This window comes from Eutrigla gurnardus (assembly GCF_963514095.1).
Source record: "Eutrigla gurnardus genome assembly, chromosome: 12".
NCBI lineage: Eukaryota > Metazoa > Chordata > Actinopteri > Perciformes > Triglidae > Eutrigla > Eutrigla gurnardus.
Window position 1 is genome coordinate 1,664,212 of NC_139926.1, and position 18,814 is coordinate 1,683,025.

Here is an 18,814-nt window from a genome sequence, read left to right on the forward strand (position 1 = left end):
GGTTATAATGCCTGTGGTACCTCACCTCCTTCTCCAGGTAGACCTTCTTGTCGTCCAGTGTGTTGTACAGTGTAAAGAACTGCTTGGTTTCTTTATGTGTTGCAGAAACTGAAAGGCACAAGTAGGTTGAATGATTTGGTTCAAAGACATTGAACACAGGCGACTTCGTCGTAGCTGATGGTGAGGAGGAACCCACCCTGGCTGTAGAGTTCGATGAACCTCTTCTGATACTGGGTCAGCTCAGCCCGGCTCGGCACCTCATCAATCTTCCTCTGCAGGATGGCGATCTCACGGTTCCTCCGAGCCTGGACAGAGGGAATCGAGGTCCGGTTCAAAGAGGAGATGGTGTTAAAAGCTCAGGGGATTTCTCGTCCGTCCAATTGAAACATGAATTGGAGATCTAATGTGACATTACATGTGCAACCAATCTAAAAACCCAGGAACTGCAATCCTCTTGAAAGCCTTCAGTTCATTACAGTTTTCAGACTTTTGTTATTCATATTTTGTTAATCTGACATGGTCAACATCACACATCTCCACCTTGTTAAAAAAAAGAAAGAATGGCTGTATTTCCTAACTTAAGAAGGTAAGATTCATAATAGAATAGGATGTTCAGGCTCCGGGACAGCAGGACTCTACAAACCACCAGAGCATCACTGGTACCATCTACTATCAGTGATGATGTTGGTGCTACACAAAGATGACACAGCCTGGTCACCCTGCTGCATTCTGGGAAGAGATACACAAGTATCAGCTGACGAACCAGCAGACTTCAGAGCAGCTGAGACTATAAATTCATCCTCCAGCCGATAATATAGTTTGGTTTGGTGTGTGTATTTGTCTTTCCAGTAACAGTGGAATCCACAGCGTGATGCTGGGGATCAGCGGGTAGACCCAGATCGTCATAATTGCAAATAATAATCAGAAATAAATTAGGGAAGCCAAACAAAAATGGCATTAATACAATGAAAATAATCTTTACACCTGATATTGAGAAAAAACAAACCTGATATGGATGTGGACAAACAAACAGTAGATGAATGTGCTGCTGATTTGTTGGACTACTTTCGGTACTCTCACTGTCTCATTCTGGTCTGTAGTTTGTTATCTGCTGCCTTGACCTCCTTTCCCACAGAGAACAGTCCCTTCTAATCTAATCTGTTATGTTATGGGAAGTAGTCACCATGAGCAGTCGGATCTTCTGTAGTTTCTCTCGGTCTGTGTTGTACTGCTTGTCTATCATCTGGGTCCTCTCCTAAAAAAACAAAAAGAGGAGGAAGGAGAAGAGTGCTGTTAAAACTGAGGCTTAATGCAATGATACTGTAGAAAACAAATGTGAAAATACAATATGTATTGCATACGGTATACAGATTACGAGGATCGCAATACTGAGTAGCAGTACTTTTACTTTTATTTTAGGGATGACAGGGTTTTAATATGAGTGACAGCTCTGCTGGAGGACTGAACGGATCGACAAGGGGACGGTTTGAACTTCTGGCTGCCTCTCTGTATCCCTACTGCAGTACCACTCTCTACCAGCAATGGTGCTGTTTTATTAAAAAAGTCTTATTAAAGCTAGGGGTTGCAGTCGAATAGTCAAAAAATTAGGCCCAACTCCTGTTCCTTGACCTCGGAGTGAAACATCACGAAGGAAAGGCGATAGGAGAACTCAAAGGACTTAGGAAAAGACGGCCGCGGTGCTCAGAGAATCCGCTGATGATTGACAGCTGATGATCGGCATCGGTGAGTGACGTGGGTCTGCGCTGGAGAAACTACAATAATGGACTACAAAAAGCATCGTCCACTTCTCCACATGTTGTTGGTTTTATAAACAGCTCGTTCACTGACCGGCTTCAGTCCAGCAGCTCCTCCTTCCTGTTTGACCGTTTGCTGTATTTACATTTCATTTGTGGTTTTAATTTCGTTTTTGTCAAACATTTGTAACATGATTGAAATAAATAAAAAATACCATTCAGTTATTATCACTGTCCACACACATTTATCAACACAATTCCAATGACTATATGTCTGCATTAAAAAGTAATTGTTAAATATGCAAATAAGCATTATTTGTTTTCATGAACGGCCGAGGTGTGCGGCACTTTAAATGTTGCTCTCGCAAAGAATTGTGGGTCGGCGTGATCTCCTTTCCTTTCATATAGGAAGGTCCGTTGCATCCTATGCTAAAGGAGCTCTGAAAGGAAGCATTGGAGCTCCTTTCCTTTGCATTTAGAGAATCCGAACGGCTCTTATCATTTCATTTCATTTCATATACTTTAATTGTCCCCGTAGGGAAATTTGGCATGGACTCACCAATGGTCCGCAGTTTAAAAAATAACAGAAGAACAGCAACATTGAATGATCGCACCAGGTGACACACATCACACATGCGAGACAGGTACACGGCAAACAATAAATGTCAATCTGTCAAATTCCCGTACTGTTACACTACACGGCAGCATAAAATGTCAGACAGTCAATCAATCAAACAAACATTCAATCATCAATCAATCAATAACCTGGACTGATACAGTACACTGTAAAGAACACATATCGATCCGTTACCCATACCATCACAGCACACGGCAACAATAAATGGCAGTTGCCCAAACCATTACAATACATAGTGTTTTGTCAACTGTACACACTAAACTACATATGTGCATTCAGGATATTAACAGATGTTGGGATAAAAGAACGTTTGTAACGGTTCAACCTGCTCCGGGGAACTCTAAATCTCCTCCTGGAAGGAAGCAGCTGGTACTCTGAATGGAGAATATGAGATTGATCAGACAGAATTTTTCGTGCGTGTCTCAAAGTGGATTGTTAGTAAATGGTTTGAAGAAAAACATGATCTTTGACGCCCATAATTTTCATGGCATGTTGTACCAAACGATAAATTTGTGTCTTCAGTTGTACAGACAAGTTGCCGTACCAGGCTGTAATTCCGTCAGCTACAGCTAGTTATAGTACTCTCCAGTGCGGCATGATAAAACAACAACATAAACTTCTGCTCAACACCAAAAGCTCCCAATCTGCGCAGAAAATACAATCTCTGTTGCAGTTTGGAGCAGAGTCTCTCCACATGGGCCCTCCAGATGAGTGTGTCATCAATGTGAACTCCCAAGTACTTATATGAAGAGACCTGAGTGACGGGTTCATTGTGGATGACCACCGGCCTCAAGTCATCCACAGCTTTAATATTGAACACCATCTCTTCGGTTTTCTTTACATTTAACATCAGATGATTAGAATCACACCACTGAACAAACTTACAGATCTCAGAATGGTAGGCTACTGGACTGCCATCTTTGTGCAACAACCCCAGAATGGCAGTATCATCTGAAAATTTGATGATGTAATTATCAGGATGGACTTTCATCATCATGGCGGTCACTTGTTTTCTTCCGGGTCACTTCTTCAGTTAGGAACCTTCCTAAGCAAAATAGACTATTCCACCGTAGCCATGGTCTACGATTTGGAATAAAAAAAATCCATTCAGTCTATCAGCCAAAGGCCTGCATAGAAATTGACTCATGGGAGCCATTGCTGCGGAAGGCTCCCATTGGCTCGTACCCTCCATCCAATCCCCTTGTCTCCCCTGCTCCTCTTCATCCCGCCTCATGGAATCGTGGAACACTGAGGGGTTTGGTTTGCTTTTTTCAAATCTGTCTCAAAGGCTCAGCTGATTTTCAGAATGTTGACCATAGCTTTAATTAGGGGTGGGACGATATGGGTAACTCACGATTCGATACTGTGACGATATTTGGCCCACGATAACGATAATGATAATATCACGATACACGATATCTGCGATATTCGGTATATTGCAAGAAATTTCATCAACGATATATCACGATATGTGACTGAAAAAGAAAAAATATGCATAAAAAATAAATTCCAAAACTTCGTACAATGTACAAATGAATAAACACCGTCCAGCTGGACACATTAAAGTGCATGAACATTAATAACATGTCTTATGTAAACCAGGACAGTGCTTTCTGATACTGAAAAGTCAGTAGCAACTTGTTTTATGTAAACTTGGGCCCGTTTTAGTTTAACAATAGCTAAACAAGATAAGAATAACATCAGAATTAAATGAAATATTGGGCACATTTCAGTATGCAACCAATTATGTGCAGAGTTATGTTCACCCATCCAGTACCTGGGAAGTCGGGCCTCATGCCCACACGGCTCCGCGGATCCACACATGCGGACCCTCCGGCGGACGGTAAACACGTGCCGCCCGGAATCCTGCCCGTAAATAGGCAATCGAGCCCGGCCGAAAAGTGGGTCCTCATGCCCTCAATGCTGTGTGAAAAGCGCTTGAAGCTCACAACAGCACCGGCCAGCACACGGCCACGCTTATGCGGCGTTCACACCGGACGCGATAGACGCGAATACAATCGCGTGAGACGCGTGTATCGCGCCGCTTGATCATTTTGGACTATTCGCGTCATTCGCGCATGACGCTCATTTTTGAACCGGTGCTGCTCTAGCGGGGGAAACGAGGGCAGCGCTGGCGGGGAGCCGGCGGGTCACGTCGGCGGACCTTCCTCCTCCGCCTCGGGGTACCCGATGCCAGAGTCCGTGAGTCCGTGAGCCTCTAAACTCTAGCGCGCCACTCGGAATCGTGCCCGTAAATAGGCAATCAGACCAGGCAGCGGGCGGCCCCCGCGGATCCGCTCCGGAGAACCGTAAACTCTTAGACGCACCGACGGGAGTCTAAAAAAACCCGTAGACCCAAAATATCGATATTCCCGTCAGTGTATCGATTTATTTATTGCGACAGAGAGCACAACAATATATTGCAATATCGATTTTTTTCCCCACCCCTAGCTTTAATGTCTGGATGTAAATATGAAGTGAAGTATGCTCAAGTATAGATATCATGGATATCATGTGACTGCATACATAGTTTCATCTCGTGTCATCTATTATTCCATTACTGTTTGTGAAGTTTTAGGTGTTTGCTGTGGTCTGCTTTCAGATTAGAGTTACTTAGGAAGTGCATGGTGTTGAAGACTTTGGTATAGTGACGACACTAGTTGGATAGTGAATCTAGGATATGTGTGGATGTGTACCTTCTCCTCCTCTGTATCCTGTCCTGATACCGCCTTCAACTCCTCGATGTTCTGCTGCAGACGGGCCATCTCCTCCTGGAAAGCATGCAGCAAGAATTTAAAACAACAAACTAGCAGCATCCACTGGGTCCCAGTAAGGATGTACTCACTCTGCAGTGCGTGCGGAACTCCTGCTCCTGCTGCTTCAGGTTCTCATTCATCGTCACCAGAGCCCTCAGCTTCTCCAGCAAGCTGTTCAACAGAACTACACATTATCAGAGGGACTGCCCGACCAATGAGAGATCAGAGCTTTTGTCCCGGCAACAGCCTATAACCTCCTTTAGGAGTAACTAAACCCAAACCTGAAAACTGCTGCTGAAAACCTTGTGTTGATGGATTCAGGTCCAAATCAGACATTTAAGTGCAAAGTCTTGAATTATACATAGTGTTTTATAAATAAACATAGTGACTGGTCTCTCCAGGATGAAACCAGACTATTGACATTGAATGTTGCTATTAGCTGCTCTGGAGCCAGGTGATATAGTGTATATGGAGGCAGCCTCCCGTCTCTGCAGACTATAAGGCTCCAGTTAGCACACAGAAATCCCGGCCTTGCAAGTAAACGGAAATTAACAGATTTTTCCAAGTTTAAACTATATTTTGGCACTGTAACAGATCTTTTACCTAACCATAATCATAGTCAATGACTAGTCATCATGTTAGCGATTAGCATTAGCCATTAGGATCTCTTCGGAAATATATGAGTATTATGATATCATACTAAAAAACATGGATTCATGCTTTTTCAGACAGACAAGATCTGATCTGATGGCATTAAACATCCTTCTGAAATACACACTCTGGTTCATTGCATGTCAAAGCATCCTTCACACACATGGCAGCATTAATTAAAGCAAAAGACATTTGAAAATGCTTCAGTGAGGCAGCCTGTGGAAGGATGGTGACTGGATGATGATTGTCATTTCAATCCAGTTAAAGTGGCAGTCCATAACATGGTCATCTATGTCTTTTAAGTTCCTCTCTATCAAAGAGTGAGTTGGTTGATCATAGTGCTGTGCGATATGGACAAAATTTTATATCCCGATAACGATATATATCCCGATATAGTATTTTTTCTTAGAATTATATATATATATATATATATAAATAAATCACATCTCAGCACTATTTTTGATAACCATGTGAATGAAAGGCAAATGAATGGCACTTTCTTCTTTCCTTTTATTCGTGACTTTTTGCAACGAAAACTATTACAAGCTTTTATGTAAATATAAAAAAATAAATATCTTGTTCAGGTTAGGACAGCCAGTAGGCCTCGCAGCTGGACCTATAAAAAGGTCAGTGTTCCCAAGGAAGGAGTACAAGACTTTTTTTGACGTAGTCAAGTGGTTTTATTAACACAAGTGTTTTATTTTGAAAAGTTTTATTGTTGAGTATGTACCGAACTTCCTGTTTCGCTATATTTGGCTGTGCTGAATTGCTGCGCCGTGGTCCGGCATCCGCCAGAAATAGAAGTCCGTATTTGTTGCGGAGAGCTGCGGACTGCCGGAGCTGAGACGCAGCGGACACGCAGCGCAGCGGACCTGGTGGGGATTGACCCATAGACTAAAGTGAAACGTATCTGCTCCGCTGGCGTGGCGGAGACGCAACGCAGCGGAGACGCATGCAGTTGAAATGCGTGTAGCAACAGTGCTAAACAAGTAGCCTACACGTTAAAATTACGATATAAACGACAGAGGGTTATATCCTACGGTAGACATTTTTATATCGTACTACGATATATATCGTAATATCGCACAGCTCTAGTTGATCATGTGACCACTATTTGCTGTTTTGCCCAGAAATAGGAGCTCCGTGTCTGTAGTCACATTCCCACTAAACTCTAAATGAGTTTGATCTTTTTCCGTCAGTCAGCAGCGGTTGGTCTGCAGGTGGAGCTACTCACGGAAGTATGCTGCGTTTACTTGGAATGGGAAATGGTTGAGTCAGGCTCCCTCTAGTCTAAAGTGTTTGACCAGGTACATTTCATTACTGCTGACTCACAATGGAGGATCAACAGGCAGAGAAAGAAGACCATTCAACTTCCAGTCCAAGAAAAAGAAACAACAAACTAATGGAAGTGAAGAAGGAGATTCATCAAGAAGCAAAGTGACGCCAACGAGGGAGAACCACGGACCTTCATCACGCAGATGAGAGACAGTCACACTGTTGAGTGAGGGAGATGAGTCCCAGAGGCTCGCCTACAGTTCCATCTACCGCCACAGAGGCCGCTAGAAGCAACTTATCTCAAATCTTACGGACTGCCACTTTAATGACACTATTGATCGCTGAAGGAGGTAGGAGTATGTTCCCTATATCTCCTCATGACTCTTTCCTTCCTCTTCCTCGACACAAACCACAGAGGGAGAGTGTTGTGCCATGAGGATTAAATGACACAAAGAAGTCAGAAACCATTCATCTCCAGCTCTCACCTGCTGTCGGCCTGCTCCTCCATCTCGTCTAAACACTTCAGCTCTCTCTCCAGTTTCTCTGACTGCTCCGTGGCCTGAGAAGATCACAAATGGAAGAAACTTTATGATGAAAACTTGCCATTGTTCATCTTAAAGATGTTTCCTGATGTTCATGGCTCATTTAAAAAAAAAAAAAAAAACACACTCCCTGATCACTTTTTTCAAATGAATAATGAATGGTTTATTGTATGTACTCAATGTAATGTAAATGTAATTCTAATTTGTAACTGGCTAGTTAGCTTGCTTGCTAATTCCGCTGCTTTAGTCAGGCATCTGACAATATCAATGTTGTTTCCTACGGTGTGATAAGACTGTGTGGATGAAGTTGTTGTTGTAAATAAAGTTGTTAAATTTGACTCATGTACACTACGGTCAAAACGGAAACAGGACTCAGAAAAATGGCCGCCGCGATGACCATCCTGCTACGTTGATTTGAATGGACATGTCCGGTCTTCTATTTTATTTCTATGCTCACAGTATTTGCCCATCTCAAAATACAAAATCAAGATCCAGAAAAAAAACGATACCGAAATGTCAAAACAAAGACTCCAGTTTTCATAATTAATATAAAGTTATATTGGCAGCAAAGTCTGAGAAGCCTCTCAGCTGGCTGCAGGTATTTTTACATCATCTTACCTCAATCAGACTCCTCTTGGCATCATCAGAGCCTGTTTTCACCTCTACATGTTTGGCTTGTAGCTGTCAAAAAATAGAAATACGTATTACTGATGGTCATGACACCTTCCTGATCACTGCTTCATGTCATTGTTCATTTAAGTCCTGTAGGGGACGAATAGCCAGAAGCCCCACGATACGTTATCCCGATACGCCGTCATCTCGATACAACGTCATCGTGATACGACATTATCTAGATACAGCGATATCCCGATACGCTGTTATCCTGATACAACGTTATCCAGATAGGGCGTAATCCCGATACAACGTTATCCCGATATGATGTTATCCCAATACAACGGGATCCCAATACGACTTTGTCCCAATACACAACAAATGATGTTGATTTTTAATTTCTTAGTTTTATTTAATACATTTTCCCTCATTTTTAGTGCAGCTAAATAAGCTTGTCATGAAGCAGACAAACTGAGTTTTTGACCGTCTGCCTGACTTTAACCATAAAACAGAAGAAACTCAGCTCCATCTAGTGGATTTAAAAAGCAATTGTTACCAAAGGTTTTAACTTGTCATTGAAATATTAATAGGTAAATAATACAACCACAGTGGAGCGCTGACCTCTGCCAGTTGCTTCCTCTTCTGCTGGATCTGTTTGTTGAGTGAGGCCACTGCCCTGTGGTGCTGCTGCAGCGGCCCGTAGCGCTCGGAACGCTCCTCTGATGACAGCTCCGACTGCTGCAGGGGTGTATGGGAGATGCAGTTTAGTAACAGAAAAGCACAGAGGCAGAAAGGCTTTGAATTCAAGTGCTGGGTCAAGCTGCTCGAGTCGGTGCGTGCTGTGGTTTGTAAATGTAAACAATACACCTTGGATTTAATTTTCTATTTTTAATGTTTTACAACAGAAATTGATCTAAGGAAGAAACAAAGTTATTATAATTATTTTTCATTGTGAATTAAGGTGCTCAGTTGAGTTAAGGGCAGGGCATCTTAAATCCCTTCACTAGGATTACATAATCCAGACTTTATTGTCGTTATTATGGTGTGAGATGGAATTTACATTGAGAAAAAATTAATTCACAGCAGTGTGTCAACATGCAGAAGGCCTCAGTTGGGCATAAAAATTAACTTGTGCACATCCTGCTCAAGTGTCCTCGAGCAAGACAGTAATTCTCCCCTGTCTGTACTCTGGCCTGATGACCCTTTAAACTAAAGTGACTGGAAATCTGGAACTCCCGTTTGAAAAAGGGGGAGGGGTTGTCTTTTATTTGAGGACTGCACAATAAACCCTTTGGGGTCAGAGTGATCATGGAGCCACGCTGTGTCACAGATGGACATCAAAAAGACATGAATGAGAGTGTGTGCGAGTATGTCTATATACAAGCTTCAAGCAATTATGCAAATATGTTAATTGGTATTACTTCAGACTTCACTTTTGTGAGAGAAAGGGCTTGAAGAATGATGACCAGCTTCTCCTCACAGGGAGCGTTTCTAGCATGGAAGTGGAATAGGACCTGGAGATGGTTTGGATTGTAAAGGCTTTTCCCCAAAAACAGAAGGTAGAAAAGAGGGTGAGGTCAGCTTATTCCTTCAGATAGGCCAAACTACCGAGTGGTGTGTGTGTGTGTGTATATATATATATATATATATATATATATGTGTTTATATATATATGTGTATATAAACCATCTTCTCAGCCAAGGTGCAGTCTGAAGACATGAGTTTTTTGCCTGTGGGGGAAGATGTGTAAACTTTCTGCTGTCTGGGTCTCAACGTGGAGCTCGTTCCACCATTTTGGAGCCGGGACAGCAAACAGCATGTTAAACAGTGTTCATGGCTCACCTTCTCAGCATACTCGGAGGCGATCTGTTTGATCTCCTCAGACTGCAGTCCCACTATCTGACCCACTGCACTGGCTGTAAGTTTTCCCTGCACAAGGACAAAAGAGAAAAAAGTTCGGTCAAAATCTGAAATAACTGTACAGTTCACATCAATATTTTCACCATTTGGTTTGGATGTAACGGAACTTTTCAGCTGAAAACGAATGTTTCGGGGTTGTTGATTCATTCCAAATCTTGACATTTAAGAACAAAGTAGTGGAAGTCTACATATTGTGTTATAAATATGCATAGTGGCTGCCCTCTACTGGTTGAAACACGGCCATTGCAATTTCATTGTGACTGTATAGAGAGGACTATTAGGGCACACTCACACTAGCGCCAGTTGATCCGTACTGTGACGAAGCATCACGTCGTAATATGACACGCGCACAACTTAATGCTTCGTCAGTGTAGGAAAGCACATTCCTATCAGCAGATAATGAGTCATTCCCTCGAGTTTATAATCTTCCAATGGCTTCATTTCAAGTCCACATTAAAGACAGAGAAGCCTTGTTGTAGCAACAATACACCGGTTATGGAATATGAACAAACGATGGATGCAGCCATATATGTCTCCATCTGCACATGTTGATATTTTTGGGAATTTCCAGACTAGAGACACTTTGGCCAAATTGTTATAGACAATGATTATTGCGGACAGGTCAATGCTAGATCAAGAAAGAAGGGATGAGAAAGAGGAGCACAGTTATACAAATGCTTGTAGGTGAGAATAACGTGGTGATTACATTCAGCAGAGTCCATATAGGAAAAGAAAATCGGCTTTTGCCTACCTCTTCATTTGCCATGACAGCCATGCTGGTCATCAGGGTTTTGATTCGCATCTAAGAGAGAAACAACCACAGTCAAATTTAAGGTCACGCTCAAGTTCATCTGTGGAGCTAGTCTCATAAAACAGTGATGCAAGGTGCATTACAGAGTGATCTAATAGTATAATATGTTATATCATATCATGGGTGCATGAAGACATACAAATGCTGAACAGAAAACTATTTATCATGACTGAATAACACCATGTTAGTTCAACTTCACGGATATCGATGTGTCCGTCATTCAGTTTCAGCTGCTTTGGTACAAATAAGTGACAACAGGTAGAATGGAGGAGACCACAGGACAACGAGGAGGTTCTGACCACAGACAGCTGCTCTCTCCTTCTTCTCCTCCTCCTTCTAGTTCTGTGTTCTGCTAGTGTCCTTGTCACCGGCTGTTGAATGGCCGTTACACCAGGAGAGCTGGGCAGGGCCACAGAAACCCAGAACCAGGACCAGTATCTGCTCCTTTGTGGAGGAGGAGCAGGAGGAGCACTACCAGAGCCCTACAACAAGACCTCCAGCAGGATCTGGTGTGCATGTTTCTAATCAAACCGGACCTGTTCTAACAGGCACATCCTTTTACTGCTACCTACTATTTTGATGCTATCTGACTGTATTTACAAAAGGTGTATTTTCGCACTCACCTCCTCGGCTGCCTGCAGGTCGTCTTCCTCAGAAACCTCGGACATCCCTGGCGGCACTGCCTGAGGGTCACGGTCTAGTGAGGCCTTCCTCTCATCCACCTGGAGGGGGAGACAGCAGGCAGGAGCTGAAGACGCTACTCTTCTTCTAAGTGCTGTGTTAAAACAGCATTGCACTTCTAGAACTTGATGGACAGTTAAGAAATGTCAAGATCAATGCGGGAACCATAGCATGAACATGATTGGTAGAGTGGTAGCGAACTGTCAATTACAAGGTAGCCCCGCCCACAGAAATGGACCATAACTTACTAAATGAACATCATGCTGGATTGAAGAAGACTTGAAACTAGAGATTGAGACATAAACTCATGTTTACAATGTTTACTGAGATAATACATCAAGAGAGAAGTAGACTTCTATACAATCAGAGCAGAGTCGCCCCCTCATGGCCAGCAGAGAGAATGCAGGGTGCAGCACTTAATTCACTTTGCAGAAAAAAAGGGTTGACGCCCGTGCAGTAAACATTCTTCTTTCTTGTCTTTCCTCACAAAGGATGCAACGCAACTCCTGGTCCAAGCACTGGTCATCTCCCACCTTGACTACTGCAACTCTCTCCTGGCCGGACTCCCGGCCTCTGCAATTAAACCATTGCAGCGTATCCAGAGCGCTATCAAAATGTTGTATCCAGAACGCTGCAGCACGCTTTGTCTTCAATCCCCCCCCCCAAAAAAAGAAATAGCACTTCAATGTTCTTACCTATAGCACTTTGATCATAGCACTGTTGTTCTTAAGGTATATTTGCTGAACAGCTACTACTTTACTCAGAACACTTGTTTCTATTTTTTAGCTCTTACTTTATCGGCAATGATATGTTGTGGTTTCTTTCTTTTGATAAATGTACATATTGTAAGTCACTTTGGAGAAAATCGTCTGCTAGATGCCCGAAATGTAAATTGTCATAATCTGGCACCTAAATGAGCCACTATGCAACTTGACCCCTGACAGTTTGGTTCAGAGGCTCAGCAGAGATGAGGGTCGGGCTGAACTGCTCAAAGGTTATCCTCAGATAAAAGGATGGATCCTTCCAAAAGTGGTTAAAATGGTCATTGAGACCTCGCTGTGCACCGGACACACAGATACTGCATGTAGGAAGGTAAGGATCAGGGCAATAGTCCTACGTTAGATGAGAGAAGGAGGCTGCTAAAATCACGCTTTCATTGACATGGATGAGAACTTTACGAGTGCAGGAGTGTTTGGCCAGGAGGCTGGAGATCTTGTCCAGGTTGTCAGGCACCTTAAACAGTTAGTCTCCACTGATGTTCTCCTGACATACCTCACTACTGAATGAGTGGGAGAGAGGGAGCTGGTGGTGGTGCAGTAGAATGGGGAGTGGGGTGGATGGCAGAAGGAGCAGTGGGTCTTACTGTAAAGCTCTAAGAAGTGATAATGGGTGGAAATGAAAGGCTCTCCTCAATCCTCTACAAATAAAGAGATGACTGTTCTTTGTGAAAGACAAATCATCCGACCACATACCGCGTCTTGTTTGGACTGTTTGCTGAATCCGTAACGTCTGGAGAGAGAAAAGAAAAACACACACATAAGTAAGGTGAGGAAAAAAAAGTTTTCAAATGCACCATGCCACATCACAATATCAACACATCAAAGGGTTGCAACCCAGCGTGGGGATGAACGGCCCTCTCAGGGTTAAACCAATCCATAGAGAAGAGCCCTCAGTGTGTGAGGAATGCTTGCATTCTCTGACCGACACGTTCAACCACACAACACAGTGCTGTGAGTAGAAGCTTGCAGAAGAAGAACGCTTCAGATGCTCACACAGTACTTACAGGAGGACATGTGACATTCTAGTCCAGAGGTGGGGAGGATGAAAGAAATACATGAAGATATGGTGAAGAAAACAGACATGACATATGCGGATTAAAGACTACAATAACTGGGGCTGGTGGAGTTTTCTATACCAATACTTTGTATCAATACTGATACCACATACACAATTTTTCTTTGTGTGAATGAAAACCTCACAGCCTAACAAAGTATGTTTCCATAAATGACGATGGCTCATTTCTCTACTATATGCAAACTAGTGTATTAAACATGAAAAGACAGTTGCTCATGTAAACAGTCTGTCATTGTGAATGACGGTGGGTTAGTTCATTGTTAACCAACAAAACTAAATTAATTAATCAATCATTCTCGCAGCCCACCAAACTCTTCTCTCAAATGTAACACTTCACACTTTCCTTAAATATGGATCGGTTGATTTTCCAAATATTTGTTATCAGTCCCTTTTCTGAATCCATGTGTATCCCTCTTCTCATCGGTATTGAGATCCACCACACAGCACTTATTTATAAAGACGATGTCACTTTCACATCTGCTTTCTGACCGTCTGCTGACAAGCAATCTAGGATATAAAAGCATCAAAGCAGTTTTTTTAAATGGAGTCTGGTGCAGCTCTCACTCCACGTGAAATGCATCAGGACTACATTGTATCACTCCCTGTCAACTTCATAGAGATCAATGATCAATGTTTTAACTGAATATTTGCTGGTCAGGCTTCGGCACGTTAGCGTGTCATTCGCTACGGAGAAATTCCTTCACACGTGTGTGTGTGTGTGTGTGTGTGCGTGTGTGTGAGTGTGGTGAATCTTCATTGATATTAATGATTGTGTGTAATTTGATCAGTAATGCATGAATGTATAGGAAACACTTTTCATAATTTAGTTGACTTATTGTCCCTTTCCTGCTGCTGTAAACACCACAGATGTCCCGTTGTGGGAATAATAAAGTATTATCTATCTCATCTTCTGAAACATTGGTCTGTTTTTCTCCGCTTCTAAGACAGGGGTCTAAAGGCAGGAACACACCGGCCCAACCGTTGGACGTCTGAAGCGTTTGGAGAGGGTCGGACGAGGTCGGGAACACATATGTTTGGTGTGTACAGCTGCGTCGGAAGCTTTCGGAGCCGCGCGGACGTTGTCTGATCAGACTGAGCATACGAAGTCTGAGGAGGTGGGCTGTTGGACGTCTGAGCCATTGGATACTCTGATTGGCGGTGTGCTAGCGAATCAGAGTATCCAATGGCAGTGTGTGGGCGGGGCGGAAGTGACGATGGTAAACAACAAACCACATAAAGAGAGATGGCGCAGAGTACAGATTTTACTTCGTCGTTGCATCGCACTTTTGGTTATTTCTGCACATTTATCGAAGCAATGGCTACGTGGAGCGAAGAGACGGAAGAGCAGCTGATTGTACTGGTGTTTTTATCTGCACTCCGTTCCGTCATTTCCTGTTTTGGAGTACTGGCCCATCCCCCCTCTCCATCTGGCCCATCCCCCCTCTCCATCCGGCCCATCCCCCCTCTCCATCCGGCACACAACGGATGGAGAAAATATTATGTTTTTTAACATTAAATTATATTATTATTTTATACTTGTTTCATATCAATTTAAACTACCCCTTGTAATAAAAACTAAATTATATTTGTTTAAAGTTAAATAAAAAGTATTTTGTTTTACGCAATACAATGGGTCAGAGGTCGTGGTGCTGCATGTTCAGCTTTGACGGTTGCTTACTTTGTTTCACCACAAACAGCAAAGATGTGTCTTTCCCAGCAGTAAAGAAAGCTGGACTGGGAACACACACTGTTTCAACAAAGATGTTGCAGTGTTTTGTTGTGGAGTTCAGTGGAAATGCTACGTGCCTGATATGTGAGGAAAAAGTGGTGGTTCTAAAGGAATACAACATCAAACGTTGACATGGTCCTCCTATGAGATGACAACCATCCTACCACCCTAAGCCAGTTTGAGTTTGAGACCCCTGATCTAAGACAACGGTGCAACTACTGTGCGCTCGCACGCACACACACGCGCGCACACACACACACCTGCCATACTCCAGCAGGGTGGAGTGGACCCTGGACTCTTCATCCAGCAGGTCCCCTGCATCCCTCTGCCTCCTGTACTTCCTCTGGGGTTTGTACACCTCCTGTAAAACACCACAGTGTTCATGCTAAATTGGAATTATGGCTTGAATGTATTGTTTAGAAGCATGCAGTAGAAACAGTTACTTGACTTTGTCATTTAAGTAGGTAGATAATTCATTCAGTTGATGGTGTTGCAACTCACCAATACATCCAGAACTGTGCTCACAGCCTTGTCTTTCCTCTGAAGGAACTCTTCATCCTAAACCACATGGTTTCACAGGACAAAACTGAACAGTTACATGGTTGATGGAAATGATGAGACTAAAACAAAACTCATATGGGTTGAAATATTTAAACCCTGTGTCACTAAAGCCTTTCAGTGTTGAGATCATCCTCCTGTCGTTCTGACGATGCTGACTCCTAATTGGAGGAAACTTATGCTGTCTCCTTGTCTGTGGTCCTCCAGAGGTCTACAATAGTAGCTCATGTTCAGAGACCAGACCAGACTATGTGGAGAAAGCAGAGACTGTATGTGGTCCCCCAGAAAATGTAGCCCGAGTGTAGAAAGCAGGGATTCAAAGAAATAAGTTCCTAAATAAGTGCAGTAATAAATCCATACTTAAAGTAACTTGGTTTAATAAAGAGAAAAAACTGTTAACTCAGATATTAAGAGAAATGAACAATAAATGAGTAAACTATTGTCAATATTTGTAACAGTAAGGTAAACTGTGGAGAAATAGACACTGTGCCTTTATTCTTGTTTGTGTAATTTGATTCACTGCGTGGCTTAAGGAGGAGGGGCGGGGAGACGCGAGAGGGAAGAGAGAGGATAGTGCCAAGGAGATCCCAAACTGTTGCTAAGTATTCTCCTTAATTGGTAAAAGGACGTTCGAGTTTGTGGACATTTTTAGGGTCCAAATAATAAAAAAAACGCCACCATTTGTGTCCTGTTGTCTTCACAGATGAGAGCAGGTTCACACTGAGAGCATGTGGCAGGAGTGACAGAGTCTGGAGACGCCCTTTGTGAATGTTATGCTGCTGTAATCCAGCAGGACCGGTCTGGTGGTGGGTCAGGGATGGTCTGGGGAGGCATATCCTTGGAGGGTCACACAGACCTACATGTCATGGGCAACGATACCCTGACTGCTTTTAGGTACCAGGATGAAATCCTCAGAGTGATTGTCAGACCTTATGCCGTAGCAGGTCCTGGGTTCATCCTGGTGCAGTGGGCCCTAGGATTCTCCTTGTCTAGTGGGTCCTGGGTTCATCCTGGTGCAGTGGGTCCTGGGTTCATCCTTGTGCAGTGGGCCCTGGGATCCTCCTTGTGCAGTGGGCCCTGGGATCCTCCTTGTGCAGTGGGCCCTGGGATCTTCCTGGTGCAGTGGGCCCCGGGATCCTCCTTGTGCAGTGGGCCCCGGGATCTTCCTGGTGCAGTGGGCCCCGGGATCCTCCTTGTGCAGTGGGCCCTGGGATCCTCCTGGTGCAGTGGGCCCTGGGATCTTCCTGGTGCAGTGGGCCCTGGGATCTTCCTGGTGCAGTGGGCCCTGGGATCTTCCTGGTGCAGTGGGCCCTGGGTTCCTCCTGGTGGGACTAGCCTGGTCTCATGCGGCCATAGTGTAGGCAGTTCCTGAATGACGAAGTCATTGATGCCATTGACTGACCCTCACGTTGGAGTCTGTCAGGAGCTCACTGATGCCCTGATCCAGGTTTGGGAGGAGATCCCCCAGGACACCATCCAGACCCACCCAGGTGCAGTCCCAATATTGTCAGACACTACTGAGTCACATTATTACAGAGTTGCTGTGATGAAATTGACATTCGTTGGATCAGCCTGGGATTTCAATGAGATTTTCAGTGTGATTTTGAATCCAGAACCTCAATGGGTTGATGATTTTGGTTTCCATTGACTGTTACATCATTTTGTTCTCAACAAGTTTTACATGTACATCATTTGAGGTGTGGGGACACACATATAAAGGCTCCACACAGCCCTTGTTAATACTCCAAAAAAGAGCTTTGAGAATCTTACATTATGCCAACTACAGGGCACACACAAATCACTTATTTATCGAATCAAGAATACTCAAACTATATGACTTAATAAACTATTGCACAGTACAAATGATCTACAAGGCTGCTAACAACAGCCTCCCTCACAACCTGCAAATACTTTTCCTAGACAGAGAGGAGAGACACAATCTTATAGGGAACATGATTCTCAGGCAAAGGAAGGTACGAACTACGTTAAAATCCTTTTCCCTATCGGTCACAGGTGTTAAACAATGGAATGTGTTAGAAGTAGTCAAAAAATCAGCAACACTAAGTGGCTTCAAGAAAAAGTATGTAAATTCAACCGTTGACCGGTACAGATTATTGCATGAGGGTTGATAAAGGTCAGAGGCACGAATCAGCAGACACTGTGTTGAGACGGCATGGGAGCATAACAAAAAACATTCTGTACCCAAACAATAAGTTGAACCAGAAACTTGTATGGTCCAAGGCCAATGTCGGTTGTACGTATTAGGATGTTGTCATAATGTATATCAGAAGCGACCAGAAGTTCTGAGCTGTGAAGAACTCAACTGAGCCTGTAAATCGACACACTAAGGTCACTCCATTGGAGACTTGTCTAATATTGTACAACAACGTTTTCAATCAATCAATATCAACAGTCCACGATGGAGTTGCTGAGCTGGTCAGTGAATGCCATCGTCAGAGTCTTCTCAAGACAGCGTGCGGGTTCTGGTGAACCTACGTGCCCGGATGGGACCTTCATGTCCGGCTACGTCATGGATGGTTGGGGGAAGTGGAGAGTCATCTGCCTTGCCGCACTGGATGTGCAGGATGTCGAGGACGTGTACGTGTTTACGTTCATGACAATTGGAACGATCGCCTTGGGATGTGGAATCTTCATGCAATATCGGAAAATGAGAAAGATCGCTACTGAGCTGACCAGTGCGAGGGCGGACAACGCCACTACTCGGACTGCTGTGGTCGGGATGCGCTCTGACATCTCCGCAATTCGCGAGTTCGTGGCACTGATGCGAGTTGAAGTAGCCACTAATCGGGAGGACATGGCGAAGTTAACGGCGGCGAAAGCTGCAGAGGAAACGGATGGATAAAATAAAAATGGCATAAAAAGGGCTCTCACACCATCCCAACAAATAATAACTACACTGGACTTTTGCTCTCTCTCGATTGGACCCCCTTCTGACTTTGTGACATGCCTGGCTATAAGATGAGACTGCTGTTCACTCATGATGGACAAATATGGACACATGTGCAGACGCACA

General features: G+C 43.6%; 1 protein-coding gene across 2 annotated transcripts in view; it reads right to left on the reverse strand.

Annotated features, from left to right (window-relative positions):
- ccdc93 (CCC complex scaffolding subunit CCDC93) overlaps positions 1-18,814 on the reverse strand; it is a 32,792-nt gene that overhangs the window by 4,360 nt on the left and 9,618 nt on the right. The window contains exons 6-20 of one of the 2 annotated variants that reach the window (XM_084022250.1): positions 15,724-15,780; positions 15,483-15,583; positions 13,423-13,440; positions 13,112-13,148; positions 11,582-11,680; positions 10,899-10,949; positions 10,070-10,156; positions 8,849-8,965; positions 8,234-8,296; positions 7,559-7,632; positions 5,237-5,318; positions 5,088-5,162; positions 1,184-1,255; positions 197-305; positions 26-108 (exon numbers count right to left, since the gene is read on the reverse strand). In XM_084022250.1, coding sequence (XP_083878376.1) covers positions 26-108; positions 197-305; positions 1,184-1,255; positions 5,088-5,162; positions 5,237-5,318; positions 7,559-7,632; positions 8,234-8,296; positions 8,849-8,965; positions 10,070-10,156; positions 10,899-10,949; positions 11,582-11,680; positions 13,112-13,148; positions 13,423-13,440; positions 15,483-15,583; positions 15,724-15,780 — 1,125 coding nt within the window. The remainder of the gene's footprint in view (positions 1-25; positions 109-196; positions 306-1,183; positions 1,256-5,087; positions 5,163-5,236; positions 5,319-7,558; positions 7,633-8,233; positions 8,297-8,848; positions 8,966-10,069; positions 10,157-10,898; positions 10,950-11,581; positions 11,681-13,111; positions 13,149-13,422; positions 13,441-15,482; positions 15,584-15,723; positions 15,781-18,814) is intronic. The other variant, XM_084022249.1, reaches the window with a different exon arrangement.